This window comes from Brachypodium distachyon, chromosome 1, assembly GCF_000005505.3.
Source record: "Brachypodium distachyon strain Bd21 chromosome 1, Brachypodium_distachyon_v3.0, whole genome shotgun sequence".
In the NCBI taxonomy this organism is placed as follows: Eukaryota; Viridiplantae; Streptophyta; class Magnoliopsida; order Poales; family Poaceae; genus Brachypodium; species Brachypodium distachyon.
The window spans coordinates 2144626-2172351 of NC_016131.3; the positions used below are offsets into that span (position 1 = coordinate 2144626).

General features: G+C 46.9%; 5 protein-coding genes and 1 long non-coding RNA gene across 8 annotated transcripts; 3 read left to right on the forward strand and 3 right to left on the reverse strand.

The window, feature by feature from the left end:
- Positions 1–2467: 2467 nt before the first annotated feature.
- Positions 2468–5703, reverse strand: LOC100825386 (non-specific phospholipase C1). The gene is made up of 3 exons (XM_003563151.2): positions 4439–5703; positions 3550–3726; positions 2468–3235 (listed from the first exon to the last, which is right to left on the reverse strand). Exons 1-3 carry the CDS (start codon positions 5568–5570, stop codon positions 2919–2921), a joined length of 1626 nt encoding a protein of 541 aa, XP_003563199.1. The 5' UTR covers positions 5571–5703; the 3' UTR covers positions 2468–2918.
- A 3745-nt stretch (positions 5704–9448) lies between these two features.
- On the forward strand, positions 9449–14701 carry LOC100832810 (anthranilate synthase alpha subunit 1, chloroplastic). Its single transcript, XM_003559174.4, has 11 exons — positions 9449–9748; positions 9874–10067; positions 10185–10374; positions 10911–11062; positions 11723–11838; positions 11939–12185; positions 12391–12447; positions 13122–13274; positions 13577–13657; positions 13892–13978; positions 14188–14701. The coding sequence occupies exons 1-11, from the start codon at positions 9514–9516 to the stop codon at positions 14524–14526; spliced, it is 1851 nt and encodes a 616-aa protein (XP_003559222.1). The 5' UTR covers positions 9449–9513; the 3' UTR covers positions 14527–14701.
- Positions 14702–15502: 801 nt separating this feature from the next.
- Positions 15503–25573, reverse strand: LOC100832621 (zinc finger CCCH domain-containing protein 25). 3 transcript variants are annotated; one of them, XM_024458049.1, is made up of 7 exons: positions 25364–25573; positions 21749–21800; positions 20063–21387; positions 19832–19941; positions 19513–19700; positions 18567–18824; positions 15503–16193 (listed from the first exon to the last, which is right to left on the reverse strand). In XM_024458049.1, the coding sequence occupies exons 3-7, from the start codon at positions 20233–20235 to the stop codon at positions 15765–15767; spliced, it is 1158 nt and encodes a 385-aa protein (XP_024313817.1). In that variant the 5' UTR covers positions 20236–21387; positions 21749–21800; positions 25364–25573; the 3' UTR covers positions 15503–15764. The 3 variants fall into 3 exon arrangements, with proteins under 3 accessions (XP_024313817.1, XP_003563222.1, XP_024313816.1); XM_003563174.4 differs by lacking the exon at positions 21749–21800 and having other exon boundaries at positions 20063–20492; XM_024458048.1 differs by lacking the exon at positions 25364–25573 and having other exon boundaries at positions 15517–16193; positions 21749–22290.
- On the reverse strand, positions 16405–18560 carry LOC112270192. The gene is made up of 2 exons (XR_002962575.1): positions 17820–18560; positions 16405–17737 (listed from the first exon to the last, which is right to left on the reverse strand). It is a non-coding gene; the product is annotated as an uncharacterized LOC112270192 (long non-coding RNA).
- LOC100833121 (probable L-type lectin-domain containing receptor kinase S.5) lies at positions 21910–24982 on the forward strand. Its single transcript, XM_010229141.3, has 2 exons — positions 21910–23286; positions 23497–24982. Exons 1-2 carry the CDS (start codon positions 21945–21947, stop codon positions 24414–24416), a joined length of 2262 nt encoding a protein of 753 aa, XP_010227443.3. The 5' UTR covers positions 21910–21944; the 3' UTR covers positions 24417–24982.
- A 343-nt stretch (positions 25574–25916) lies between the features above and the next one.
- LOC104581507 lies at positions 25917–27080 on the forward strand. The gene is made up of 2 exons (XM_010229153.3): positions 25917–26153; positions 26296–27080. The coding sequence occupies exon 2, from the start codon at positions 26296–26298 to the stop codon at positions 26905–26907; it is 612 nt and encodes a 203-aa protein (XP_010227455.1). The 5' UTR covers positions 25917–26153; the 3' UTR covers positions 26908–27080.
- The last annotated feature ends 646 nt before the right edge of the window (positions 27081–27726 follow it).

Consider the following 27726-nt stretch of genomic DNA (forward strand, 5'->3'; position numbering starts at 1 on the left):
CCCGCCGGAGCTCGAGCTAACGGACCTCTACCTCCACGACGACATCGCCGGCCACCCCGTCCGTTCCGCCGCCGCCTTCTTCCACCGCGCCGACATCTACTCCGCCGAGCCCGAAGAGCTCGTCGAGGGCCTCCAGCACGCGCCGGGCACCGACAAGGGCGACAAGCCGCAGCCCGCCTGGTACTTCCTGAGCCCCGTGCGCTGCGTCGGCCGCCAGAAGGCCCAGAATTCATCGTCAGGGAAGAAGATGCAGCGCGCGGTGGTCGAGGGGAAAACATGGCACATGGAGAGCCAGAAGCCGGTCTTGGACAGCGCCGTCGGCGGGCACGTCAAGACCTTCTCCTACGTGACGTCCGGGCCGGGCCGCGGCCGGCAGCGGCTCGGGTGGATCATGAAGGAGTACAGCATCTCGCCTGAGAACGGAGGCGGCGATCTCGTGCTCTGCAAGATATACCGGACCAACTACGGGAAGAAGTCGTCGTCAGCCGCTGCTGCCGTGTCCAATTCCGGCGAGTCGTCTACCAACAAGAAGAGGAAGGCGGCCTCCTGCGAGCACCCCGAAACACTACCTAGCGCGCGGCCGAAGCAAACTCACGATCAGGCTCAGAACTACAGCGCGGCGGCGGAGCTCTACGGGGCCACGGATCAGTTGCCGCCATGGAGTACACAAGACAGCTTCTTGCAGTCGTCATCGGAGCTGTACACGACGTCGTGGATCACGGAGGAACTACAGCCGCCATGCAGTACACAAGACGGGTTCTTGCCGTCGTCGTCGGAGTTGTACGAGGCGACGTCGGCTTACATGCCGGCGGGACGCGAGCAGGATCTGGGGCTGCCGTCATTGACACAAGAACAAGTGGAGCCGCCGCCGCTGCCAGAAGGTTCCTGGCTTTTGATGACGAAATGCAACAGATGATGTCCGAGTTGATTCGCAACAATGGGACGACAACAACGGAGGACACGCCGGGAACCGTCGAGCCGGAGTTGACGCTGACGGAAGACGAGCAGCTGGAGCTCTCGGCATGGACACAAGAACTCATGGAGGCGCCGCTGGATATCCAATTCATGTGTTGATTAGCTAGAGATACCTAGATCGTCTACTGTGTTAGGGATGATCAGCTTATGGCAGAATTGTAAATTAATTAGTTTGCTGCCCTTGTCGTACATGATCGATATTTCCGCATGTTGTATGTATGTCAGACACTTGATGGATCATTATTTGTAGTTGAATTGACGATTTGAGTCACTATTGTTTGGAGTGAATACTGTGAAATTGATTACGTGGAGTTCTGATTCCATTCTTGATTAATATTGTGAAATTGATTACGTGGAGTCAGTCATCCGGTAAAACTCAAATGATTGTGTGCTTCTCATTTTCCACATCTATATTTTCTTGTCCTTTCCTAAAATGACATGCAGGCACTAAGCATAAGGGATTTCTCAAGTCATTTACTACATGACAAACATGTGAATTACCGGAACAATTTTATTTGCTATAAATGGCTGTTTCAGAATCAATCGAGTCTACTTCTATGCGTCACACTGTGAAATGTGTAGCCCTTTTTCCAGACCCTGTTGGGGTATTATTATTGCCAATGATATTCTACAAAGTCAGTGTTCAGCTGTTCACTTTAGTATCTCTGAAATCCGAATCATATTTTAGCATTTTACTACATGTGATGGATTATGTTGATGAGGTACCTCGTTGCCTTTAGATGATGAACAGTGTCCATACCTGATAGATACCTTCTACTTTCTTCTGAAAGAATACAGGCAGACAAGTCAGGGAGCTGCCTCTTCAACTATTACAAAGAGATCAGGTACTTCCTCCTCTAAAAGAACAGATCAGGTACTTCCTGAGTGTTTGATTTTGTAGCTCATGCTGTATCTTGAAGCACCATAACAGAGTGCCTGTCAAAATATCCCGCGTTTCTTATCTGTTTGCATGCGACAAGTGATAAGTATAAACCAGTTTTCTCCAAGGATGTCAAAAGGCGGGCCTGGAAGTGCAGCATTTGGGTTATCTTGTGTACCTCATCAACAAGAACTGAGAATTGAAAGCGATGGAAACCATGATTTGGGCACCTAAAATTTGCTGACACTAGGAAAGTAGAGTAAACATGAGGATTTTCAGTAGAGTTTTCAAGTGAGATTTTATTTGATTTTGGATGTTCTGTGTCTTTCTGGGTGAGGATGGGGGACATATGTAACTTGTTCTTTGTGGTGAACTAACTGGCAGTATTCTTCATAGAATATGCCTGGTTCTTCCTCTCGCTTCAGTTGTCTCCAGTTTTTTTTTCTTCTGAAATGAGCATATTCCTGAACATAGACAGCCTTTTGCATGATTCTGAATTGGACATGGTTTGTGGAATCATGATTTATGAGTGGCAGGTGATACTCTAGCAGTCTAGCCAGGGTTCATCTATTTGGAGGCAGCTAAAGTTATTGGAATGAAAAAAAATATAACTGCAGATTGAGAACATATCATAATGCCCGATGGGTAGGAAATGTACATAAAAGATGCATACAGTTCAAATCCTTCAAAAGCACTATAGCGAGAAAGATCGTTTTAAGTCGCATCAATACATCATACAATACTCTAGAGGTGCAGTTCACCTGCTTTACAAGCAGGTAGTAGAGAGCTGAATTGGTACAATTTCCCAACCATAGATTACAAATTCCAGTTACAGCTTATCCCAGAAGGGGATCTTTGGCTCGTGTCTGGTAGTGGTATGTTGGGTGATGATACTCCTGAGCTGATATCTCAGCACGGGGACCCGCTGGAGTAAGCTTCAGATATGAAGTATCATGGTGTCTATGTACAAAACCATCTTTAAAACCTATCCATTACATCAGACTGCAGCTGATAGAATGCAAATCATGATGCAGAATTTTGTGGGCCAAATCCAGAACATCCATCAGAGTTCAGCTGATAAACCAGTGGACATTGCGGCTCTGCTGGTGAGTGCAGGCCTCATTGTCACCAGAGCAGATTCGTTTGCACCAGCCCTAAGAGCAATCCTTCCAGCTTCCAGGAATCTAGCGACAGCATCCTCTGCATAGCGGTTTGCTTCCACTACAGTCATTGTCTTGCCAATATCTGGATAGGTGTTGAGTACATGATCACCATTTAGCTGAGAGGCAAGTTGAATCAACTCGACTTGAAATTCCGAGAGAGATTTATCTTCATCAGGGCCAAATGGTCGCAGAGACTTTAAGACCTCTGGGAGTTTCTCTGTTTGGATAAAAGAATATATAATTAGGATCCCTGTAGAATCAGTCAACTCCACATTGACAAGCAATAGTAAGCATTGTAAACTCTAACTGAAAATGTTACAACGTGTAAACACTAAACACTCTCAAATCGATAAGCAACTGTAAGCATTCTACTAGACTCCAAGAACTGAAAATGCTACAGCATCTGAAGTTCTGATCTTTCTTTTTTCTTTGTGAACTGCATTAACCACTGCTGGAATAATGTCAACAAAATGACATCTATTACATAACTCAAGCATATACTGTAGTAACATACTTAAGTGAACTATTTACCTGGACAATCAGTTCTTGGTGTTTTTCGAATTTTGAAGTAATTCTCAAAGGTCCCTGCCCATGCATCCCTCTTTGTCAGGAAGTTAGAATGTAAACCAAATAGCTTCTTTACTGTTGCAGGAATGGATGAATGTTCATATTGTGAGGTTGGCGTCGGACCATTTGGTTCATGGATCACTGCACAAGTTAAAAGCAAGGTAGTTAATACCAAGAAAATAATATAGGATCAAATCACAGAAAACAAGGATTTTTTTTTGCGAGGACAGAAAACAACGATTATGCTGTTACAAGTGTATTCCATTAGAGCATATAGCAGCATAATTTCTATATGGAGATGTTAAGTGATTGGTTCAAGCTCCATGATTTGTCTACTTAATAAAAGGGCAAACAAGAAGCAAAGACGGCATTAGAAACAAATAGCAAGCAAATCCACCTGTTGATGACAAAGGCTGTAAAACTGCTACTTGTCCAACTAGATCTACATGATCACATGGATTGCTAATTGCCAGGCATGCAAGAGGATGTTTACATCATGTCATCAGTATGATGTGTGCTATACATCCTCAACTGTTCACATGGAACATTTAAAATCAGATCATCAATATGTATTATCAGAAACCAGCCCACCATATGCTTCTATACCAAATGAATGCTTCTATGCTTTTATACCAAATGAATACCTCTATGCTTAGGAACAAGAAACTCATAGTAACATCTGTCATCTTTGAATTAGTCTTCCGATCAAAATAAGAGAAGCTAACCTTCGCAAGTCAGTTCATCTCTATATCTAGTGTTGATCCATAGAAGTAGCTTATAGACATCAAAATTCAAAGGGAAAAGGAAAACTGGAATGGCAAGAATTAAAACACCATAAGTACTCAGTACTCACCAGTGCCCTTCTCAATCCACGGCGAGATGAGGAAGCTGGGCACACGCACCCCGAGCCGCTCAAATTTGAAGTAGTAAGGGTCAGGGCCAACAATCCCATCAGGCTGGGGCACTCCGACTACCGGTGTGGGAACATGGTCATAGAACCCACCATGCTCATCATAGGTGATGATCAGAGCCGTCTCATTCCACTGTGGGCTCGCTCGCAGTGTCTCGTAGACTTCCTTGACAAACCTCTGCCCCCTCGCAACATCATGCGATGGATGGTCATCGTTTGCCGGGAACTCCTTGCAATCAAAGTACCTCTGCTCAATCACCGCATAATTCGGGAGCTTCCCCCGCCATGCGTCCAGCTTGAACTTGAGGCTGTATTGGTGGAACTTGACAAGGTGCTTGAGCCGGCGAAGGCTCTGGTAGAAGAGCGTGGCCGGGATGTTCTGGTAGTAGATGCCGAAGGACAGGCCGTTCTCCTCGAGGCTATCGAAGATGGTCTTCTGGGGGAATCCATTAATGAGGTCCTTGCGCGCGTTGAAGGTGAGGCCGTGGGAGGTCGCCGAGTGGACGAAGAGGCGGTTGGGCTGCGTGGAGGTGGGCACGGAGGCGAACCAGCGGTCGAATACAGCGAACTCTTCAGCGAGCGAGGCGTAGACGGGGACGGAGTCCGGCGTGAAGCCGCTCATGACGTTCTGCGGCATGCCGAGGCCCATGCCGCGCGCGTTCTGGGCGAAGCCGGACATGGGGGGCGGCACGGCGGAGGTGTCGGCGGAGCCGAAGATCTGCTCGCGGATGTCCTCGAAGCCGTGGCCGGGGTCGGAGTCGACGTACCCGGCCTTGTCGGTGACGAAGATCTCGGGGGAGGACGGGTCGGAGGCGTTGAGGCGGTTGGACTCCTTGCCCGTGAGGCCGTCGATGTCGGGGCGCTGGCCGCGGAGCCAGCCCAGGACGTGGTCGAAGCTGCGGTTCTCCATGACGACCACCACCACCGTCTTGATCGGCGAGTGGATCTCGTGCTTCCGGCGGCGCCGCTTCAGCCCGCGGCCGTGGTGCGAGTCCAGGCAGTGGGCCGAGACGACCAGGGCCAGGAGGAGGGCCCCCACTAGGAGGTGCCGCCCCCCGCGGCGCTGTCCGGCCATGGATGGCGCCGGAGTCAGGGTCGTCGGCGGCGGCGGCAGCGAGGGATTGGTGTTTTGGCAAGTGGTTTAGTTTTCAGAGAAAATTCCCTTTTAATCCAAGCAGTCTTCGCTTCGCGTTGCTTTTGCGTGCGGGCTGCTATGCGCTCTTGTACTACCCGTGGCCCGTGGTGGCCGGCCGACCCGGTAGGTAGTTAGGCTGTTAGAGGGCAAACACTGACAGGTGGGTCCCAGCCTCGTGATCTCTTTACCTAATGTGAAAGGGCAGGATATGCCACAAGAATCTGCAGATATTTATTTTTCTTCTGTGCTTGCTTTCCTCGTGGACTACACGACAGCCTCACACTTGGATGTGTTCTCGCACATGAACGGCTCAAGCTCAAGTATCTTTGAGTAAAAAAGAATCAAACGAGAGATGTGCTGCCATTAACTCAGTAGAAATATCTCTTTGTTGACCTATGCACGGTGTCTTACTGTTCACCAGTTACACGTGCTACGAGTTAAAGACTTGAACGTTGTAAACTGGCCGTACCATGTTCTCTGCCTTTTTTTTTATCTCGACTATTAACACCAAATCGGGTCCATGCATGCATGTCTGCTAGTACTACTACTCTTTATTATTTATTTATTTACTTTAGTATACCCTTGCAGTCCAACCATCCAGACGTTGGCATTCGCATATAATAGTGGTCAGTCGGTGTCTCGGTGCACCGAATGGATCGATGCATTCCTGACGGACACGCTGCCGACTTTTTAAATGGTGTTGGCTTAGCAGATACTCCTACGTACGGAGTAGGAAAAATATACCAAGCAGACATTTCGATGGGTTTCTTTGGTCCCTTTTATGAGCACTCATCTATATATATATATATACGTTGGTCTGAGCTTAATTACTTGTGAGTTTACAATAATCGCACACAACCATTTGTTATTACACCTTGATAAGTATGAGTACCATCTTTCCAAACAATCAATCATCGCGAGTTTAAGCTCCACACGGAAGTGACGGCACGCCATGATTGAACAGTCATCATCCGCAACGAGTGGAGAATAATTAACGGCCGGTAAATTAAGCGCCGTGGCACGGGCGAGAATCACTGACGCGCCCGTTGGAATAATCAACAGCATATGCCCTGTTTCCGTTCCGCAGGCGCTCCTTGGTTCCATCGATCGATCTTCGTCCTCGATCGCCATCCCACGGCGACTTTCCTGCAGGCTTCGCTGTCGCGTGGAGCCGCTGGTTATATCAGGTTCCGTTTGTGTGGCCGCCGGCCGGTGTATTATCAGGCTACTAGGCCAGGCATGCTTCGATCAGATAGACGGATAGATGCAATTGATACGTACGTGGCTCCTGCTTCACATTGGGAAAGCAGATCGATATATAGGATTATTTCTGCAACCGATATGCACCCGTCGTCACAGGTACTGGCTGACGTCGCTCAGCCAGCAGAGTCAACTAGCCCAAGGTAGTTGGCGCCAGTGTTTTTTTTTTACTCGTAGTTAACAGCTTTATTTTTGAGAGTGAAGTTACGATGGCCTGGGCCGTAGTGTATTTTCTAGGAAAGCCTGGCCCATAATAAAGTCGAGAACGAACGAAGCCAACTCTGCCAGCCCACCCCAATAATCACAACGAGGACGTCGGCCCATCCTACGGCCATCTTTGGTTATTTGGTCAGGTTATTACGTCCTCTAAAAAAAATGGTCAGGTCTACGAACCGACGCAAAGCTTCGGAGAGCTTCTTCCCCTCCTCCCACGCATCGCATGCATTTTCCTTGACTCTTCCCCAATTTTCCCTTTTCCTTTCCTTTTCGTTCACCAAGTGCGGAGCGTTTCTGTTTCCATTTTTTTTCCGACCAGAGCGCCAGAGAAAAACGTTGCAAACTTGCAAGCACGGGCAGGAGAATAAGGGCATGGGCAAGAAGAGTGCAATGGCAAGGGTCAGCTCTAAATAATCTTAGCTCTACTGCTTAGCTCATGGTTTTGACCGATACTGGTCATGTCCTGATAAATAGTGTGGCGAGCGCTACATCATTTATAATCGGCCGTATACGTACGGGAAGCTTCCTCCGAATTAAGAGTAAAGGGCTAAAGGCCATGGCTGGAGTCGCGTTGGGAAGTATACACGGAGGCTCTAGGCAAAGAACGCTATTCGTCTACTGTATCTACCGTCCACCACACGTCCTGGGATAACAAAGTTTGTTTTGTCTTAGTCTTTTTTTCTAAATATAATACATAATTTATTGATAGGGTTATATTTTAATCCGTCGTCCCCACTTAGACAAATGCTAGACCTCTTAAAATATTCTGGTCTAGGCCTGGCAATCAAGGTTGTCCCTCGACAATTTTTTCTGAGCACATCGCTCGGCATGATTTTTTGTCCCAAAATAATTACATTACGTTTTAGAATAAATGTTTTTGGATTTTTATCTCGGTTGTGTGGTATTGTGGCACATGGAGTGCCATGTTGTTTATAAAATATGCACTCACACCTATGTCTGCTAAGGTTGTACGGGCGTGACCGGCTTCTCTCTCATGCTCCCTTCTTGCCATGTCTTTGTTTCCCCACACGCAGACCTAAAAATCCTGGTGCGATGCATAGGCGGCGTTAACGCCGACTACCTGTTCTCCTTGGCGGTGATGGCGATGACAAAGCTGCTTGAGAAGTGGATGGAGCCTGCGGGGTCTACACCGCGCCGACGCCCGGTGACGAGCGCACACCCTAGATGCCTGTCGTGGGATGGAGGAGACCAAAGGCCGTTCGGCAAGTCGAAAGAAAAAGAAGATAAATGATAGGGCTCAACTCGGGGGATTTGAACCGTTGAAAGTATAGGGAGCGTAGATGGGAGGATAAGAGCAAGACCAATGTGGGCTTCGTTAGAGAAATTTCAGGCGACGGGGTGCGAAAAGGTGCTCCAACGTGACCTGGCGCTAGACTCTCTTCGTGGACCCACTGGCCAGAATAAAAAATGCAGTATCAAGTATTTCGCTAACCTCCAAAGGGAATTTTTTGCTCGACTGGCCTTCTTGCGGAAGTTTTTGACAGAAATAGTTCCCTTCCTAACGAAAATGGCAAAAATGGTCTGACGGAAAGCCCGTAAAGCGACACGTGGCCTTTTCGCCAATGCCATTGGAGAAAAGATCCTTCCTCCAATGGCATTGGTGGAAGGGCGCATGGAAGAGTTTTTTAGTATACATACTGTTACAGTGTATTCCGCCAATGCAATTGGCGAAAAGCCACGTGTAACTTTCTGTGCTTTCCGCCGGGCTAGTTTTGTCAATAGTTTTTGAAGGGGGTCATTTTTGACAAAAATGTTGACCAGGAGGCCACTGCCGCAAAAAAATTCCTCCAAAGGCTGGCTCTTGTGTCTCTCCTTGGACCCCACCAAAGTCAAAGGAAAGTTGGAACCGAATTAACTACTAGAACTGGTGGATCAAAACTTTTTTTAGCTGGCAATGATGCAATGGTTAGAAGTTGTGCTAGTAGTGCCTTTTCCTCTCTTAGCTATAGTTGTTGACCAACATTGTACTTGCTCTAAGTTGTTGACCAACATTGCACTTGCTCTAAGGAGGAAGCGTGAGATCTCCGTCCGAACTTGTATTTGATTGGTCCACCAACCTTCTCAGGTTGACATGAGAAAACCCTAATTTGGTAGATATACTAATTTTTTTGGGTGAAAACGAACGGCTAGCTCTCTAGATAGAAAGACATGATTAGACACAAAAATTTAGGCACAAGTTAATCAAGAGGGTTCTCAGGAAAAAAAACACAGACTAGTTAAGAGAGATTTTCTGAAGTGACAATTAACAGAGGATAGTATTATTTAGGCACTAATTGTTGTTGTCTATATAAATCGGTGGCCCATCCCTCGACTCCTTCACTCTCACTCTGTTTTCGGTTTGACACAGTCCGGCCCTCGTTTCACTTGCCTACATTTCCCAGCTGCTATGCCCGCATCTCTGTCAATGCGCCTCGCGCCCCTCTCGCCGCCGTCGAGCGGGCGGGTCGCGCCGTCGCCTTCGCTGCTGCCGACGCACGGACACATCACCGCCGTCGGCTGTCGCGCTAATGCCCCGCCGTGCCCTCCTCCGCAGCTCCCGCCGCAGCCACACTCCGCCGGGCGCTTCTTCGTGGGGTGCCGCGCCACCACCGCCGCCACCTTCCAAAAACTTGACCCCGTCGGTGAGTTTTCCCATCTGCCTGTGCTCCCCCGTCCCATACTGGAAACAACATATGCGGCATTTATTTTGTGATCGGGTAACCAACTGATTGATTGAATGAATATGGGTTCTCGTGCGCGCGTGCAGCGGTGAGAGAGGAGGAGGCCACATTCAGGAACGCGGCGGCGGCGGGGCACAACCTGCTTCCGCTCAAGCGATGCATCTTCTCCGACCACCTCACCCCCGTGCTCGCCTACCGCTGCCTCGTCAGGGAGGACGACCGCGAGGCCCCAAGCTTCCTCTTCGAGTCCGTCGAGCAGGGCTCCCAAGGCACCAATGTGGTACGGCCCAATTATCCGCTTGTTTCTGATTTTTTTTAGGCGACAGACTGCGACGAATTTCTATGGCCTCTGTCTTATCCCAATGTTGATTTACATGTGGTCGATTCGTTTTTTCAGGGGAGATACAGCGTGGTCGGGGCACAGCCTGCCATGGAGATCGTTGCAAAGGCCAATCAGGTGACGGTGATGGACCATGAGATGAAGTCTAAGAAGGAGCAGTATGCCGCTGATCCGATGGAGATCCCCAGGGACATCATGGAACAGTGGAATCCACAGGTTACTGAAGGCCTCCCTGATGCCTTTTGTGGTAAGATTTATGTACTACTCTGGAAGTTTGGATTGAAAATGATGTGATATTGATGTCTTGTTAGTCATATATTTATGAGGTACCTTTCGATATCCGAGTATATTTGATATTCTGCTCAAGACAGGGGGTCTATTTTAAGTGGGTCATGGTTATGGTATTAGTACTTGCACATGAAGACTATATATGTAGTGGCCCTTTTACTTTACGCCACCCTGGGTTGATCAGATCCATTTTGGATGCTTATGTTATGTAAAAAGAAGATGGCAATTATCCTTTGTTGCCTTATGCAGTAAGATTTATGTACCACTGTGGAAGTTTGGATTGACAATGCTGTGATTTTGATTTCCTGTTTGTCACATATTTATGGGGTTCATTTTGCTATCAAATTATATGTTGTGGCACTTTTATTTTATGCCACATTGGGTTGACCAGGTCCATTGTGGATGCTTGTTTCATCTAAAAAGGTGGTAGTTATCATTTATTGTGTACAGGTTATATTTTTAGGAAGTTTGTAAATTGTATTTAATAACCTGCAGGAGGATGGGTTGGATTCTTCTCATATGATACAGTGCGTTATGTTGAGACAAAGAAGCTTCCATTTTCTATGGCGCCACAGGATGACAGGAACCTCCCTGACATTCATTTAGGCCTCTACAATGACGTAGTCGTGTTTGATCATGTTGAAAAGGTATGGATAATTATGGAATCTCGTTACACATTCTTGATGATGTAAACAGTGGTACATCAATGTGCTTTGCAGCTAAATATTTGTCTAATTTTTCTTGTGTGTTAATGTATTTATGGCATTGAAGCAAAATTGGTAACAAGACTGCAAACTAGTTATGCCTCCTCGAAACATGCTCAGAACTTCTATAGCCTCGTTTGTTTCCTTTCTATTTATTTTCTCTTTCTGCGTTGCTCCTTTTTTGGCTTTGTTGCCTGTACTTGTGCTTCTTGCACTTCTAAAATGACAGTCGCTCGGCGTGTTCGAGAAAAAAAAAACATGCTCAGAACTTCTAATTTTATATCCATCACAATAGGTTGCTCGTCTATGTAAAGGGTGTATTTTTTGTATGGGATTTCATTGAGTATGAATGATGCCATCAGTTGTTCTCACCTTTTGGTAATGTAATTTTTTTTACCATTTATGAGTTAACCACCGCCTACCATGAGCAAATGGGTCTACAGTTTACAAGACCCACTTAGAAAGTCAACAAAATGAAATTTATGTTGTTTCTTAAAAACTTTGTTTTGAGTCCTTTTTCCCCTGAAATTTACCTGCCAAATGAGTTATATGATCCATTTATTTGAAGGCATTCCCTCATATGTTGCGTTTTATTCGGTGCAGAAAACACATGTTATCCATTGGGTGAGGGTAGACTGTTATCACTCAGTTGATGAAGCATATGAAGATGGAAAAAATCGGCTGGAAGCTTTATTATCAAGATTGCATAGCCGTAATGTGTGAGTTCTAAAGTTTGACGAACTCTCCTTTTACATTTGATGTTTACTTACTCCTAATTATCTGCTTCTTACTGATCTAGCTCATGAAATATTTATGCAGCCCAACTCTTTCTGCTGGTTCTGTTAAACTTAATGTCGGCCACTTCGGCTCAGCACTACAGAAATCATCAATGTCAAGTGAGGACTACAAGAAGGCTGTTGTGCAAGCGAAAGAGCACATTCTAGCAGGCGACATTTTCCAAGTAGTCCTAAGCCAACGTTTTGAGAGGAGGACATTCGCGGACCCCTTTGAGGTGTATCGCGCATTGCGCATTGTCAATCCTAGCCCATACATGGCCTATCTACAGGTGATTTGAATATTTGATGCATTATAAGTGTAAAAATTTCATGGTCAGTTATGTTGCATATTAATTAATAAGGTATATCTCCTGTAACATTGTTGGCCTATCTACAGGTGATTTGAATAGTTGATGCATTATAGGTGTAAAAATTTCATGGTCAGTTATGTGGCATATTAATTAATAAGGTATATCTCCTGTAACATTGTTGCAGGCACGAGGGTGTATTCTTGTAGCATCTAGTCCTGAGATTCTTACTCGGGTGGAAAAGGTACGCCGAAATAGGTGGCTTATCTTCTAAATCTTTAGTTATGGGCTTGTTTCCGTATCTCGTTATATAATTCATTGCAAACATTCTTTTTCTTAAACACACATATAAATCAGTGTCATTGTGCAGTGTAAGAACGCTGGAGAAGGTATGCACTATAGTAGTATAGTCATCCCATCCCTATGTTGTTCCGCTCCTAGTTAGTTTTTGTTTTCCTTTCTTCTTTGTTTTCTAGGTTTTTAGTGGTGGCGTCCTTCCAATACAAAAGATGCACGTTTTGACGTCTGTTAGAAAGAAAGATAAAGAACTCTGGAGAAAGCCACAAAAGTACAAACCACCAAGGTGTCAGCAGACCAAACCGAAACAGGAACAAGAAAAGAAAACCCAAACATAAAGCGATAACAAAAACTGAAACAGAAGCAAAACCGAAATAAAAGCAAAGCCAACCTACAAAACAGCAGAGGCATAGATATGTAACTGCAGCATAAATTGGATGATAACTTTCGAATTGTGCGTGTTATCTGTTTGCTTTACAAGATAGACAATTTTAGAGTTACCATTTTGTTTTCCTTCAAGGAAGATGTTGTAAATCTCTTTGATCTTTGCATATCCAGTCTTCTAGAAAATATATTAGTGCCAAATGAACAACATGGCCGATCATTCTTCTTTATTACCAGAGGACAATTGTCAACCGACCACTTGCTGGAACAATTAGGAGAGGGAAAACGAAAGCAGAAGACAAGGTTTTGGAACAGCTGCTGTTGAGTGACGAAAAGCAGTGTGCTGAGCATATTATGTTGGTAGATCTTGGACGGAATGATGTCGGAAAGGTCTGTTTTTACCCATTTATTTTCCTTTTTCCTGTCATTTCAATTTTCAGTGCATGATGAATTGCCAAATAAAGATAGGTGCCAATGTGCCATCAATATTCCTCCTGACAGCCATTTATTATGGCTGGACATTATTGTCACCCGTTTAATCGATGCATTATAAATAATGTCCTGACTTGGTTAGATGCAGTGAAATTTTATCTGTATGTCAAGTAGTCTGGTTTGATGAAAACTGTTAGCTTCTTTGCTACACTTCTGACTTTGTCTAGTCTGACTTGTGTTCAACCTTGCCATATTTGCAGGTATCCAAACCAGGTAGCGTAAAGGTGGAGAAACTGATGAATGTTGAGCGATATTCACATGTCATGCACATTAGCTCAACCGTAAGTCATCCTGCTTCATTTATACAATAATTTAAGCAATAACTGGTGGCTGATTGTCTGTAGTTGTTTTGGAGTAAGTAGATCTAATGATGCTGAAGTTATGCTAATCAGCTATCTTATAACCATATCAATTACTGAATCGTGTTACCAATTCGTTATTTTGGAGTAGCATCATGTGCTCAATCGTGTTATCAATTCTCACGAGTTGGGGGTTCTATCTATGCACTTGTGTAGGTTACTGGGGAGCTGCGCGATGATCTTACATGTTGGGATGCCCTGCGAGCTGCATTGCCTGTTGGAACAGTCAGTGGTGCTCCCAAGGTAAGTTCATAACCACCAGGCTGTCTAGACAGGCGATAAATCTATTATAATTTCTTCAGTTCCAGAAAAACCATTATTCAGATTGCAGTAGCTGTGTGACTCACGCAACATCTTCAGGCCTTTCTACTGATTCTTACCTACTTCAACTCATGCTGATCCATTGAATTTATTCATCAATCTCCCATATGCTTTCTTCGGAAATTCACCAGGTGAGAGCGATGGAGCTGATCGACGAGATGGAAGGGAAGATGCGTGGTCCTTACAGCGGTGGCTTCGGTGGGATCTCCTTCCGGGGCGACATGGATATTGCCCTCGCCCTGCGGACCATAGTCTTCCCGACAGGGTCCCGGTTCGACACAATGTACTCGTACGCTGACAGTAGCGCGCGCCAGGAGTGGGTGGCACACCTCCAGGCCGGAGCAGGGATCGTGGCCGACAGCAAGCCAGACGACGAGCACCAGGAGTGCCTAAACAAGGCAGCCGGCCTTGCTCGCGCCATTGATCTCGCTGAATCCACATTCCTGGATGAGCAGTCAGTGTCAGTCTAGATTTTCCTAGACGTCTAGGACAGATTTGCCTCTTTTTTTTTCTTCTCCAAGTTCGGCAGAAACCTTCCAATCCTATTTGCTGTGGGTTCATTGCTGCACCAAATAAACAATTGTAGCAACTGGAATAAGTTCACTCAATAAAATGTACAGAAAATAGGACTTTTTAACTGGTTAAGGTGCCTAATTTGTTTCATCTGGAATCCAGGAGAATGATGCTTTGGTTTAGTGAAGAGATATCTTAGTACCAGTAGATTGTAGGTTAATCGAGTGTTGATTAAAATGCAGAATGGATGATTTCATTCCGAATGCATCGACTGCTGAAGCATATGCTTGTAGAGATGGAGTGAGATTGATGAAAAAAATTGGAGCATATCTCAAGCTGTTACGCATATTTTATGAAGTTTATGTCCCTACGGAAATCCAAGAATCATCCAGCTAGTGCTCTTGAAATTATTTTGAGATTTGTCATGTCAAAAAGGAAGCAAATAGAGCAGGTCACAAATTTGCTTCCTCTTCTATTGCGGAGTGTGCCTGGGTATAGTTGCCGTCAAGCATCTTGTAATGAGACTCTAATTCTGATATGGATCAATGAAAAACTCTTGTTTGACTCTCAAAAGAACAGAAAGGTGCAGAATGGATGAGAAATGTCAGTTGTTGAGGAAACAACAAACGATGCCACTAACTTGCTTCCATATTTTGTTGTTTGATTATTTACATTTTTCCTCTTGTCACAGAGCTTTACGCAGGTAGAGGCTGCCAGCGCACCACCCGCCTCAGGCTTTGGCGGCGTGCAGGAAAAGTTCACGTCAGGTTACAACGCTTTTATCTTGCTAGTTGCAGTCGCCACAAATTGCACCGGGGACTAATTCTGCAGTACTTAGAAAACTCGTCCTGTCTTTCGCATTTTTTATGTCAGAACGCAGGGATGGGCGACTGTGCTTGATGTTATCCCAGAATGAAATGGTTTCAGCTAAAATTACAGGCTGAAGATGCCACGAAATTCTACTGACTGGTAAAATTATCCAAACCGGTACAAAATTTACCAGATTAATGTGACAACTCATCTCTGTGAACCAGTATGTTCAAATCCACAGAAAGAAAAAAATCAGCAGATGTAATCTGGACTTTTACTAGTACCAAAAATCAAAGGAGTTATCAAAATTGTTCATCGTGTACAAGTAGAAACATCAAACAGACTAGAGCAGCAATGGCAATGGCTGCCCTGACAAACCCGAGTTTCATCTCCACGATTTCCCATACCGTTCTGCCTCTTCATCACCCCTCCTTTCGTAACGGCCACCAGAATCTCTGTCGTTCCTTGACCGCTTGCTCTCAGATCGTTCTTCTCTTTCTTGCATATATCTGTCATCGCTTCTGTGTCTCTCGCCTCTGGATCTCTCGGGAGATTTTTCATGCCGCCTGTCACTATCTTTTGTGCTTCTATCACCATGTTTCACCCTAGAATCTCGGTCTCTGTACACCTCTGATCTTGAAGATTGACCTTCCCTATTCGCTGGTCTCGACTCTTCTTCAGTCCTGTCAGGGAAACTTTGGTCAGCGGCACTTGAGGGGAATTTTTTATGGCTCTTTGGTGGATCAAGGTGTCTGTCCTGGTCCCGTCTTGCATTCCTGTCCTCCTTAGAACTCCGACCAGCATCTGCATTTCTCTGTAAATATAATTAATAAACAACAAAGTTAGTAGCCAAGAATTGCTGTTTACTGGAACTACCGAACCAGGTTACTGATGAACTATACAACCAAGTATATGAAGGGAAACTTTTTCCAGCCAAGTAAGAATAAAAAAGGAGCACTTATAACCCTATATCAGTGAATGATTACTGCATTCAGTGAAGAATGCAGCATGTTGCAAGAAGAACATAAATCAAGTCCAAAGCATTAATCTCTAGCATACAGCCAAAGCAAGGCAATAATAACAGAAATGGAGCTCGTGCTTCCAACAACAAATGTTAAAACTTCTGGCAATGTTACTCCGAATAGACATATCTGCTATAGAGTTCATGAAATATGCTTCGGAAGGTAAGAGGCTCATTCAAGTGAAGGACCAGAACAACGAAAAGGCCTTACTGTAAATCTATAATCTATAACAATATATTAAATTGGAGTTGGTGGTGATGGTACGGTCGTCACCGTACGTCCACCGCCTGACCCCCTCGCGGATTTTATTCTTTCTCCTGAAGCGTTTTTCCTTTTCTTTCACCGCGAACCTCGCGTCGCGTCTCGCTCAGCACGCCACCGAGCCCCGCCACCGTTCCTCTTTCTCTCGCCAACACGCCCCACGAGAAACCAAGCCACTCTCCTCCTCCCGTCCCCGTCCGTCCGTGGCCCGTCGGCTGCCCACCAGCGGCACCAGCGGCGCGGGTGCCGCAGCAGGAGGCGGAGTTCGCGGTGGCTGGGAACCGATGGGCTGTGGCAAGCGCGGCGGAGACATGACTCGGCGGCGGATTCCCTCCCTCTACCCTCTTGCCCCCTCCCTCTTCTTCCTCCTCTGCCGACCCCATCCTCAGGAAGCTTCACATCGTCTCCAACCCCAATCTTCTGCTCTTTTCTTGAAATCCGAAGGCAAAATCGATTCACAGGGTGGTAAACAATAATTTCCCTGATTCAATTTGGGAAAAAAATGGCCCGGACCGGCATAATCAAAGGGGAGATCGACCACCATGGTGGAGGTTGGGCTACTGCGCCTCCGATGTCGCCATCTACGAGCGTTCAGTCGCCCGTCGATCAGAAGATGCCCAATATTTTTGAGGGAAAGAAGATGCCCAATTCGTGAGCACCAACGGCGGCGACGCGGCCATGGATGCCGTCAGGGCCGTGCTCCCGCGATGCAGCCACCTTGAGCGAGGCATCGAGGAGCGCCTCGTCTGCTGTTGGGCATCCTTGTTGCACGACCTGCTCCGACACGCAGACGCCTGTGCCTAGAATATGTGTGAACGATGAGGCCGAGCTCGAATGCTCGACCACGGGAACGACGCGTCCTGGCTGCCACTGACCACAGAGCACGAGCTCCGTCAGGAAGAGCTGTTGTGCAATGCACGTCTTAAGTATTGTCTCCCCGCCTCCTCTACTACTATTCCTCTCATGTTGTTACTTGTTAGGCTTCAGACTGAAGTTTTTTGGTCTGCTTTTGAGTTTGAGTAATTTTGTCTTTGATCATCATCGACGCCAATCCAAACAGCTAATCGATCTGCTTCTGAAGATGGAAATTAAGTTCAGAGTTGTAGCAAAAAAAGGTACATCTTGTGTTTATATGCTTCAGAGTTTAGATGCTTGACCTGCTTTAACTTTGAGTAATTGTGTACTTGATCATCAATTCATCATGTTTATCTGCGCCAAGCCAAACAGCATCTTCTGAAAATCAAGTATTCCTCCAATCCTAAATTCTTGTCTCAAGTTTGCCCAAATATGAATGTATCTATTCTTAAAAAATGTCTAGATACATGTAATATTTCGACAACAATTTAGTAGGATCGGAGGGAGTACATTGCAACACTTCCGTTGGTCGGCTTCTGAAGATTGGAAGTTCAGAGCTGGTCAAACAAGTGTACATCTTCTCAAAGAACACTTCCGTGCTCCTTAATTTGCTGCATAATTGTAAGTTCTAGAATATGCTTCGTGGAGCTCAAGGTTCTTCTCCGCTAGGATTTATTTTTGAATTCCTTTTGGTTTTACAACCCGCAAATGAACTTTTCATGTGTACATTTGTTTTGTTCTGTTTTCATGTGCTCATATTAACATGTTGTGTTTTTACTCGTATTTTGTTTTTCCGTAGCAGCGCACGGGCTTCTAACTAGTTTGTGACAAGCACACGTTAATATCAGTAATTGCCTAAAGGAACATTGCAGAGAAATGGTAAGAATTTCACTTTGTAGTAAATAACTGATCTAGGAACATAATTTGTTCCTATGGGAGAAAAACTTCACTCGTGAATATGAGCACAAGCTAAGTAGCATGTTTCTTGTGTGCTATCCTAGAAAATGATCAGATAACTACTTCGTCATTGCACATACAGGATAGCTTACCTCTTCATCATGTGAAAATCTGCAGGAAGCTCCACGATTGCACTCGCCTTTCTGGAAAGCATAGCAGATACCACGAGCCTGGACAGCTACCTGCTCATCATGCGAAAATCTGCAGGAATCTCCACGACTGCATTCACCTTTCTGGAAAGCGTAGCAGACGCCACGGAACTCCCCCTTATTTGGTGGATCACGGTGTCTGTCATGCTCCCATTTGGGGTTGATATCCTCCTTAGAACCCCAACCAGTGTTTGCATTTCTCTGAGAATATTATTTAAACATCAGAATTATTCACTAGCAATACTGAACCAGGTTATTGATAAACTAGAAGGCCATGTATAAAGGGAAAAGGTTTCCAGCCAAGAAACAATAGAATGTCGCAACTAATCCAATACTAGTGATTGGTTGATTTATGCATTTGCCAGGCATGTATGTTGTTGCGAAAAAAACAGTAATACTGTCCCAAAGCAATAATCTATAGCATGTAGCCAAATCTAGCTCAAGGCAATAATGACACAAATGGAGCATATTTTCCAACTATTAAGGTTTATATTCCCCCCCCCCTGCCCCTCGGGTCCAAATATATGCTACAGAGTTCTGCAACATATGCTTTGGAAGGTAATTAGTTTCATCTGATCGAAGTGCATATCAAATCATGACCACACTAACGTAAAGGCCTTACTGTGCAAGTATAAGTTTCCAACATAACTGCTCTTGAGAAAATGCTGGTGAAAATATTCCACAGGCTGTTTCAGTGAAATATAGTGAAATGCTGGTGAAAACTAAGTTTGTACTTGACAACAGATCTGGTAATATCCTTTGGCCTTTGCCCAGTATAGTGAAAAACCTTTTCTCGTGCAAATTACAGCGAGACAGCTATGGATTGATAGCGTGCGTTCCCAACAACTATCAAATAACGAGTTGGACGATGCACAAGCAGGACAGCTACCTGCTCATCATGAGAGTATCTGCACGCATCTCCGCGGTTGCACTCGCCTTTCTGGAAAGCATAGCACACGCCGCGCTCCTCCCTCTTCTTCTGCAGCTCATCCTCGTCCTCCTCCTCCTTCTTCTTGTACTTGTCCACATGGTCAACCCTTATGATCCTCCCAAGAACTTTAGCTCCATTCAGGTTATCTATCATGCAAGGACCAATTGGAGCAACATTGCTTTCAGTCAAAATTTGGAGCAACATTAGAACTTCATCAAGGAACCAATTGAAACTACACAGAGAAGCCACCTAAGCAGGAAGAGAAAAGAACCCTCACCGACAGCAAGAACCGTGCTCCTCTGGTCTTCATAGGCGACGAAGGCGAATCCCTTGGATTTGCCGGTGGCCTTGTCGCGCACGAGGTTCACATCGACCACCTCGCCGTACCTGAAAAAGGAGACCGGAAACCGCTCAAGACTTTCCCCTGCCAAATCGAGGAGGTTCACAAAGGTAACTCTGGAAACAGGCGAACAGCTAGGTGGAGGTGGAGGATATGTACTCTACTCACTGCGCGAAGACGGCGAGGAGGTCGCCCTCGGTGAGGTCGTAGGGGACGCCGCCGACGAAGACGTAGGCGGAGTCCTTGAACTTGGCGTGCCACGAGGCGTCCTCGCTGAGGCCCAGCGCCGCCTCCTTCTGGTTTATCACCTGCGTCCGCTTCACCTGCGTCAGGGGATTCATCTTCCCCGACTCTCCGCCACAGCCGCCGCCGCCGACGAGATGGGCCGGATCCCTCCCCTCCCTCGAGGTCTCGTGGAGATTCTTGAGCCGATTTGCTCAGAAGAGCAACGGATTTGAGAGATTTGGGGGGAAATTTTAGGGCTCTTCTTGGCTAGTCAGTCCATCCGCCGGCGTCCGGTCCGTCAGGCCGCAGCACCGACCCATACGATACGGTTCAACTCAACCCGACCGTTTATTTCAGATCCAACGTAGTATACCTGGGGCAAACCCGGTCAAACCTGAAGCCTAATCCCGAAAATAGACCCTTTAAACATTAAAATAATTATTTTTGAAATAAATAAATAACTTTCTATACCTATTTTTTTCTAAAATACCCGTTTTAGTTCATTTCGGGTTTTTGGGCTGGACTTGTGACTGAAAAGTGAGGCCCGAGCCCGCCCCCACCATGTCCAGCTATACTCTGAAGCAATGCCTTCGTTAGAGTGTTTTTTTGTTGGACACCCTCACAAGTTACAAGTCACACCGATCACTCCCAGCTTCTCTTGGCTGTCCACAGGAAGTGCTTTGAAGGCAACTACTCGTAGATGGTCTGACCTCCCTTATTGTTTCTCCCCTTGGGTCATATTAGCTGTTTACCTTTGAACACTTGTCTACAGTAGTACTTTACATTTTTACTCCTTGCTTAATTAATGAATATAATTCGGTTCAATATAGTGTCAGTTGCATTCTGAAGACCGGGACTTCACCGGGAATATATAGTTTTGAGTTAACGCTAACACCAGCATGCGGGCCGGAGACTCTGCCCGGCCAATCAAACGCTGACGAAGTGACGCATGTCTCGGAGAGTTGGAGTAGCGAAAAGAGAGACATTGCGAGAGAGACTGCAAACAACGTCTTCAATATTTAACAAAATCCTTTGTTACCAAGTCGTTAAGAAAAGAGTTTATTATTCGGTTGTGCCACCCATAAGACGCGCTAACACCTTCCTCGACTCCGTCAGATGCCCATCCCACGACTCGGTTCATGGAGATTACTCCTGCTGCGGGCTTCAATTCCGGGCTAGTCGTCTTGGCGACATCATCTAGCCTGCTGAATCTTCTCCGACTGTCACTCGATCCAGGCTGTGCTCAGCCCCTGGCCTCTGGATGTATTCTATTGAGTATTGACCGATGCATACAACGATCGTTACTGAAGTATGGAACGTACGAAGTACTACCTCCGTTCCACAATTCTTGTCTCAAATTTGCTAAAAAATGGATGTGTCTATTCTTAAAAAATGTCTAGATACATGTAATATTTTGACAAGAATTATGAAACGGAGGGAGCATGTCATACTGGTGGCACGTCACTCTTTCCGTGTTGTGCGCCCATAATCTGCTCCCTCCAATCCTAAATTGTTATCGAAATATTACATGTATCTAGATGCTTTTTAAGAATAAATACATCCATATTTGAGCAAATTTGAGTCAAGAATTTAGATTCAGAGGAGTAAGTTTTAACTCGTCTTCCTCACCTCACGCCTTGCTCCCCCAATTTCCTCCCAAACGTACCTGTTGTTGCTGCTGCTGCAAGAAAAAAAGAAAAAAAAAGTAGGTAGTGCAGGGACTCGGGTCGGGTGCACCGTAGCATAAATAAGCCAACGACTCACTAGTACTATCAGGCAAGCAAGCTTAATTGGTGACTAAGTAGAGGGAGAGCTTAGCTTAGGTATGTGGGGGGAAACAATGGCCAATCACCAGCTCAAGCAGCTTGTATTCCCATGTCTCTACGGTATTCTCTTCCTGATCCTGTCGATAGGCCCCTTCTCGCTCGCCATGGCGAATCAGTGCAGATGCCCCGGCAACGACCAGGGCCGGAGGAGCAACTACACCCTGGAAGACGCCGCCTCTGCATTCAAAGATTTATATCTTGTCGACCAAGAATCAGGGATCGTAAGGATGGTTAGCCTCAACTCCCTCCGCAAAAAGTCCGGCTCCCACACGGAGAACACCGCGGTGTTGTCCACCATGGATCACCGGGTACACCTTTGGCGGAGGCAACCCGACGGGGCGGGGGTCGACGAGGCGTCGTTCAGCATCACCATTGTCTATCAGCCGCTGTACCAGTTCCGGAATGGCATCCTCGCCTTCCTCCTCCTCCCCGTCGAGATCCTAGTAGGTCTGCAGGAGGACAGGTACGGGGTAAACGGCTCCTTGGCGAACCACCTGCTGGCCAGAGATGTCGCCTCACTCAACCTTTCCAGCCAGACACACCGAAGCACCACCGTTGGTGGCAGGACCGTCTTCGTCAACATCGGCCATGTGCTCGCTAACCGCACAACAACGGCGAGGTTGTTCGATGCTGGCATCATGGGTGTCTATATCGATATCTACGATGACGTGGCTGCCGGCCCCAAGTATTCCGTGTGGATCGACTATGACTGTGTTGGGCATGTACTGTCGGTCTATGTCGACGTAGAAGGCAAGCCCAAGCCTGATAACACCATAGCCGAGGTGCACCTCAATATCAGCAGCGTTGTCTCTGAGGTCATCAGCTTCGGCCTCCTCTCTACAGCGACGCATCTGCTTCTCTCTGAAAACCTCAGCTTGAGCATGACTGTCGAGGACCTCCCTTACTACCCCTACTATAGAGGAGGCTTCCTCTCACGGAAGGTGACTGTACTGTCTTCGGTCCTCGGGTCCGTAGCCGCCACCGCTGTGATGGCCACTGCTTTTGTGTGCTACTTCAACTCAAGGTACCGGAGGTGGCACAAGGACCTGGAGCAGCTGGCCAGGTCCATGGAGCGGCTCCCTGGAGTGCCCACAAAGGTTGAGTTTGCTGATATCAAGAAGGCTACCAGCAACTTTCACGAGACCATGAAGCTCGGGGGAGGTGGATTTGGCACCGTGTATAGGTGCACACTCCCAGCTACCGCTTCCAAGATGGACCGAGCAATGGATGTGGCCGTCAAGAGGTTCACCCGGGACGTGCAGAATCGCCGCTATGATGACTTCCTTGCTGAAGTCAGTATCATCAACCGCCTGCGCCATAAGAACATCGTCCCCCTCGTAGGTGAGCACACCTTGATTATTCATTCCGTCTTAATCAAGAGGGAAGGAGTTCGAATTTCTTAGTGCAACTCCAGCAAAATTACAGAGCAATTTCTCAGTCTAGGTTCTATGTACGGTTGGAGATAAATGTGGTTACAGGCCGATCTCGAGGCTTAAAAATATGGAACTCCTTCGATTAAATATACTACTTTTCATAACTAATAATTTTCAGGGTGGTCATACAACAAAGGAGAGCCGCTGCTTGTGTTCGAGTTCATGACCAATGGCAGCTTAGACCAACATCTCTTCCCAAAAGGCGGTAGCCGCAGCAGCAGCAGAAGCGGGCAGCGATGCACTGGTGCATCCACCCTCCGATGGACCACCCGTTACGAGATCGTCAGGGACATAGCTACCGGCCTTCACTACGTCCACCATGAGTACGAACCCATGGTGCTCCACCGTGACATCAAGGCAAGCAACGTCATGCTAGACTCAAGCTTCCGTGCCCGCCTCGGCGACTTCGGCCTGGCCTGCACCGTCGCTGTTGACAGGAACTCTGCAACCGGCATTGGTGGCACCTGGGGCTACATTGCACCAGAGTATGCACTTTGTGGCAGGGCGACTCGTCAGACCGACATCTACGCTCTCGGGATCCTCATCCTCGAGGTCGTGACGGGCAAACGGGCGCTGTCTGATGATCAGTTGGTGGATGATGATGACGTCCATATCACCGACTGGGTATGGCGCCTCCACAGCGAGGGGAGACTACCAGAGTGTGTGGATGCCGTGTGCACTGCTTCTGAGGGCGAGGAGCAGCTATACACCAGCGATGATGCAGAACGCCTACTGCTGCTGGGCTTGGCGTGCAGCAACCCAAACCCATCGGACCGCCCGACTATGCCCGACGTGGTGCAGGTCATTTCCAAGTCGGCGCAGCCACCAACGGTGCCTATTCAGAAGCCAAGATTCGTGTGGCCGCCACCGGAAGAGCAGCCATCACTGTCCTCCGATGGTGACAGCACAGGCGCATCGATGATGATGAGTAATCTTGACTCGAGTATTCCTGTCGAGATGCATGCGCGGCTTAGCTTGGGGCAGCCGGCGACACAGGCGCGCGGTGTGTTTCGAGTTCGACAAGAGTACTCTGTGTAAACCAGCAGGTGACCCTTCTATTCTGAATTCTGTTATATAGTAGTGTGTACTGTATGTTTATGCCCTGGCACATGCTGTGCCCAAGTAGTGGAGAAACTGAAGAATGTATATCTAATATCTCGCTGTCCAAAAGAAGAAGAAAAATATCTTGAAGTAAAACTTGAAGTTAAGGTTCTCAGATTGTTTGTGAGCTCACTTATTCATTTGCAAGTCTGGAACAGATCATTCATGCCTGATCTGATCCCAATTGCACACGGAATCATGACTTCACCGTGATGTTTTCTAAGGAAAAAAAAATCACAAGTACTGCAGTCTGCTGAGGTGAATAAATTTCAGAAGTGGAAGTTGAATTTCTGATGATCTACTTTCATTAGGAATTTAGGCTAGTATTCCCTCCGTTCCTAAATACTTGTCGTGTTGCGTCAAAACTATGACAAGTATTTAGGAACGGAGGGCACGACAAGTATTTAGGAACGGAGGGAGTAAGAACTAACCACTTTAATATTTAGTTGGGCAAGAACATTTCAATTGCTTCTAACGGAGCAACGAGTAATGCCTCCGGAGATCAGTTGACTAATATCTACTCTACGTGTAAGACAACAAAAAAGAAGGATCTGACAGCTACGAGGAGAGATTGAATGCCTAATGTTAAATAAAGTGAAGCATGTTTCTGAAAGAGTACTACCCACGAACGATGTTTTCTTTACCTATAGCGATGGTGATAGTGCCACGCTTATAAACCCCAATTCCCACATTTCTACAGTTGCTGCCCGGATTCTGTAGAAGTAGAACTAACTTGGTAACCCCAATCCCGATCGGTACATCTGGAAGATCGGGGTTCGAAATCGCTCTATACGTCCGAAGGAATTGGAGACCCAAGCCGCGGCATCATACATGTAGGAAAAGTGAAATCGCCAACATCGAATAGGTCAGTGTGTGACACGAACCTGGTGTGGCGGCAGTCGCCTGGAGCCAGAGCAGCTACGCGACGCGTAGGAGGACGGTGAGCACGTCGAATACGTGGCGCCCACCGTTGCGCGGATGCACGCATCTCCTCCCCCTCCTCCCGGGCGCGCCGCGCGCGGGCTTTTCCGGAAGGAGAATCACGGTAGGATTTTGAGGATTTGGAGAAGATGAACAGTCGCGTCGATTTGGGGATTTCGGATGGGGTTTGCAATGGATTACGTGCTCCGAATGACGTGTGGGCCTCCAAATGGACGTGCCGGCCCAGCGCGCGAGCGGATCAATTCACTTCTTCCTTAACTTAACTGGGCCATCGAGCTCGCGCTCCCGGCCCGTTGGAAATGGGAACAATCCATTAAAGAGCAGCCGAATCCAATCCGCTGTTGTGAGCCCTCCCGGCCCGATTATCCGGGTGCTCTGGCCGGGCTAAGCCCGACTAGTGGCGGGCCAGGCTCGTGCGGTGCGGGGACCGGCCCGTTGGCCAGATATAGGCCCCCACCACATCCATTCCCTCCCGATCTCACCTGTCCTTCTCTCCCTTCCCTTCCCTCTTGGACGGCGGCGGCGTATGGCGGCCGGTGGCTCGCGGCTGCTTCGTAGGGCGGTTGGCGGTGGCGGCCGGTGGCTCGCGGCGGCTTCGTAGGGCGGTTGGCGGCGGTGGGCGGCGGCGACGAAGGGTTGCAGAGGGCGGAACTTGTATACGATTTTGCTCTGGTTCACACGAACGGCAGCGGCTGTGCTCTTCTTTCTTCTTGTTGTTCTTCAGAAGTGAAGGTATGATGATGCTTGTATCCGATTGCTTTGGCTGCTGCTATAATTTTTTATTTTCCCCTTGTTGCTATGATGTGCATCCTGTATGTTGTGCTGAGAGATGAGAGATGGTGTTTGATTCAATATTGTTTGTCCTCCGTTGTAGATGGCCAATCAGAAAAACTTGGCTATATGGGCTGCTGTTGCATATTTTTGGATGGCAATGGTTGCGGTTGTCATTGAGTATAGAAGAAGGAAAAGAAGAGCAGACGAAGATGAAGATGATGGAGAAGGTAATTCAGATGGAGATGTTACTGGTGGAACAGAGTCCACAGATGGTGCAGACTCATCAGCTACAAAGCAAGCAAAGAGAGCAAAGAGAGCAAAGACAACAAATAGTGCAGACTCAACAGCTACAAAGCCAGCAAAGAGAGCCAAGACAACAAATGGTGCAGACTCAACAGCTGCAAAGCCAGCAAAGAGAGCCAAGACAAGTACACCTGATGATGAGGATGGCTTGATAGCAACTCTACGTCGTGTGGGATCTGAGCTTGCTGCTGCAATAATCACTGCTGGAAAGAAGTCTGCCCCCCAAGTTGATGATATTCCTGAGGGTTTGTATGAGCAACTGAACACCTTGCCAGGTTTCACCGACGATCAAATTGCTCACTACTATGCATTCTTAGTTGAGAATCCTAAGAGTGCAAGAGCTTTCGTGTCGCTGCCATACACAGGACAGCTGAGTTGGATGTCTAGGTATATCAGTAAGGAGTTCTAGGTAATGGAAAGAAGAATTTGGTTCATGTCGGCTCGTTGTAGTGTTTTGTAACATATGATCATGTTGGCTGAGTCTAGTATTTTGGAACATCTTGAATCATATATTATTTTTGGATCATGTTGGTTGAGTCTGGACCATTGGAACCTTACAATGCTAAATGCTAGTATTATGCATGATGGGTTTTTTACGTATGATCATGTTGAGAATCATCTACTTTTTGTGCGTAACTGAGTTACATAGATGGCAAGCTGTGAGGATAGATAGTTACGCCAAATGCCGAGTTACATAGATGGCAAGCCGTGAGGATAGATAGTCACGTCAAATGTTGGTGGCTACCCTTGAATCGGCTTTTCATAGCTGATGAGACCGTAAGGTAAAGTCTTTTAAGATGTGCAACAAAGTTACAGCCAAGTGTTGCCAATTTTGCTATCCAAGCGATCCGACGCAATTAGGAAACTTCGAAACAAGGCTCCGTAAGTTTTACGATTTTATTGCCAAGCACGGGATGGAATGGGAAGGAATTAGGGAGGCAAATCCGATCGGACTAATTGATCACAATTAGGAAACGTGTGTCGCCGTCCTCAGCGACGGCTCCCTACGCCTCGCACTACGGCTGGGTCACGCCGCCGCACCCATACTCCCGCCCTCCGCCGCGGTACGCCGGCGGAAGAACTATGATGATCCGGAACAGTAGTGCAGTACTACTCGAGTACGGGCGACACGCCGACACAGCACCGTGCCCACCTGCTCCATCCTCTGAACTCTGAATGATCGATCCACCAAGGCGTGCGTTGAATTTCGATTAGGCCATGCACGCAT

Coding starts and splice junctions, on each gene's coding strand:
- LOC100825386 (XM_003563151.2), bottom strand. CDS start 5,570: ATGGCCGGACAGCGCCGCGGGGGGCGGCACCTCCTAGTGGGGGCCCTC. Junction 3,727..4,438: donor GTGGATTGAGAAGGGCACTG/GTGAGTACTGAG, acceptor TAACTTGTGCAG/TGATCCATGAACCAAATGGT. Junction 3,236..3,549: donor ACCAAGAACTGATTGTCCAG/GTAAATAGTTCA, acceptor TTATCCAAACAG/AGAAACTCCCAGAGGTCTTA.
- LOC100832810 (XM_003559174.4), top strand. CDS start 9,514: ATGCCCGCATCTCTGTCAATGCGCCTCGCGCCCCTCTCGCCGCCGTCG. Junction 10,375..10,910: donor CCTCCCTGATGCCTTTTGTG/GTAAGATTTATG, acceptor AATAACCTGCAG/GAGGATGGGTTGGATTCTTC. Junction 12,186..12,390: donor CATACATGGCCTATCTACAG/GTGATTTGAATA, acceptor ACATTGTTGCAG/GCACGAGGGTGTATTCTTGT.
- LOC100832621 (XM_003563174.4), bottom strand. CDS start 20,235: ATGAATCCCCTGACGCAGGTGAAGCGGACGCAGGTGATAAACCAGAAG. Junction 19,701..19,831: donor GAGCACGGTTCTTGCTGTCG/GTGAGGGTTCTT, acceptor CTTGCATGATAG/ATAACCTGAATGGAGCTAAA. Junction 16,194..18,566: donor GATTTTCACATGATGAAGAG/GTAAGCTATCCT, acceptor TTATATTTACAG/AGAAATGCAGATGCTGGTCG.
- LOC100833121 (XM_010229141.3), top strand. CDS start 21,945: ATGTGGGGGGAAACAATGGCCAATCACCAGCTCAAGCAGCTTGTATTC. Junction 23,287..23,496: donor GAACATCGTCCCCCTCGTAG/GTGAGCACACCT, acceptor AATAATTTTCAG/GGTGGTCATACAACAAAGGA.
- LOC104581507 (XM_010229153.3), top strand. CDS start 26,296: ATGGCCAATCAGAAAAACTTGGCTATATGGGCTGCTGTTGCATATTTT.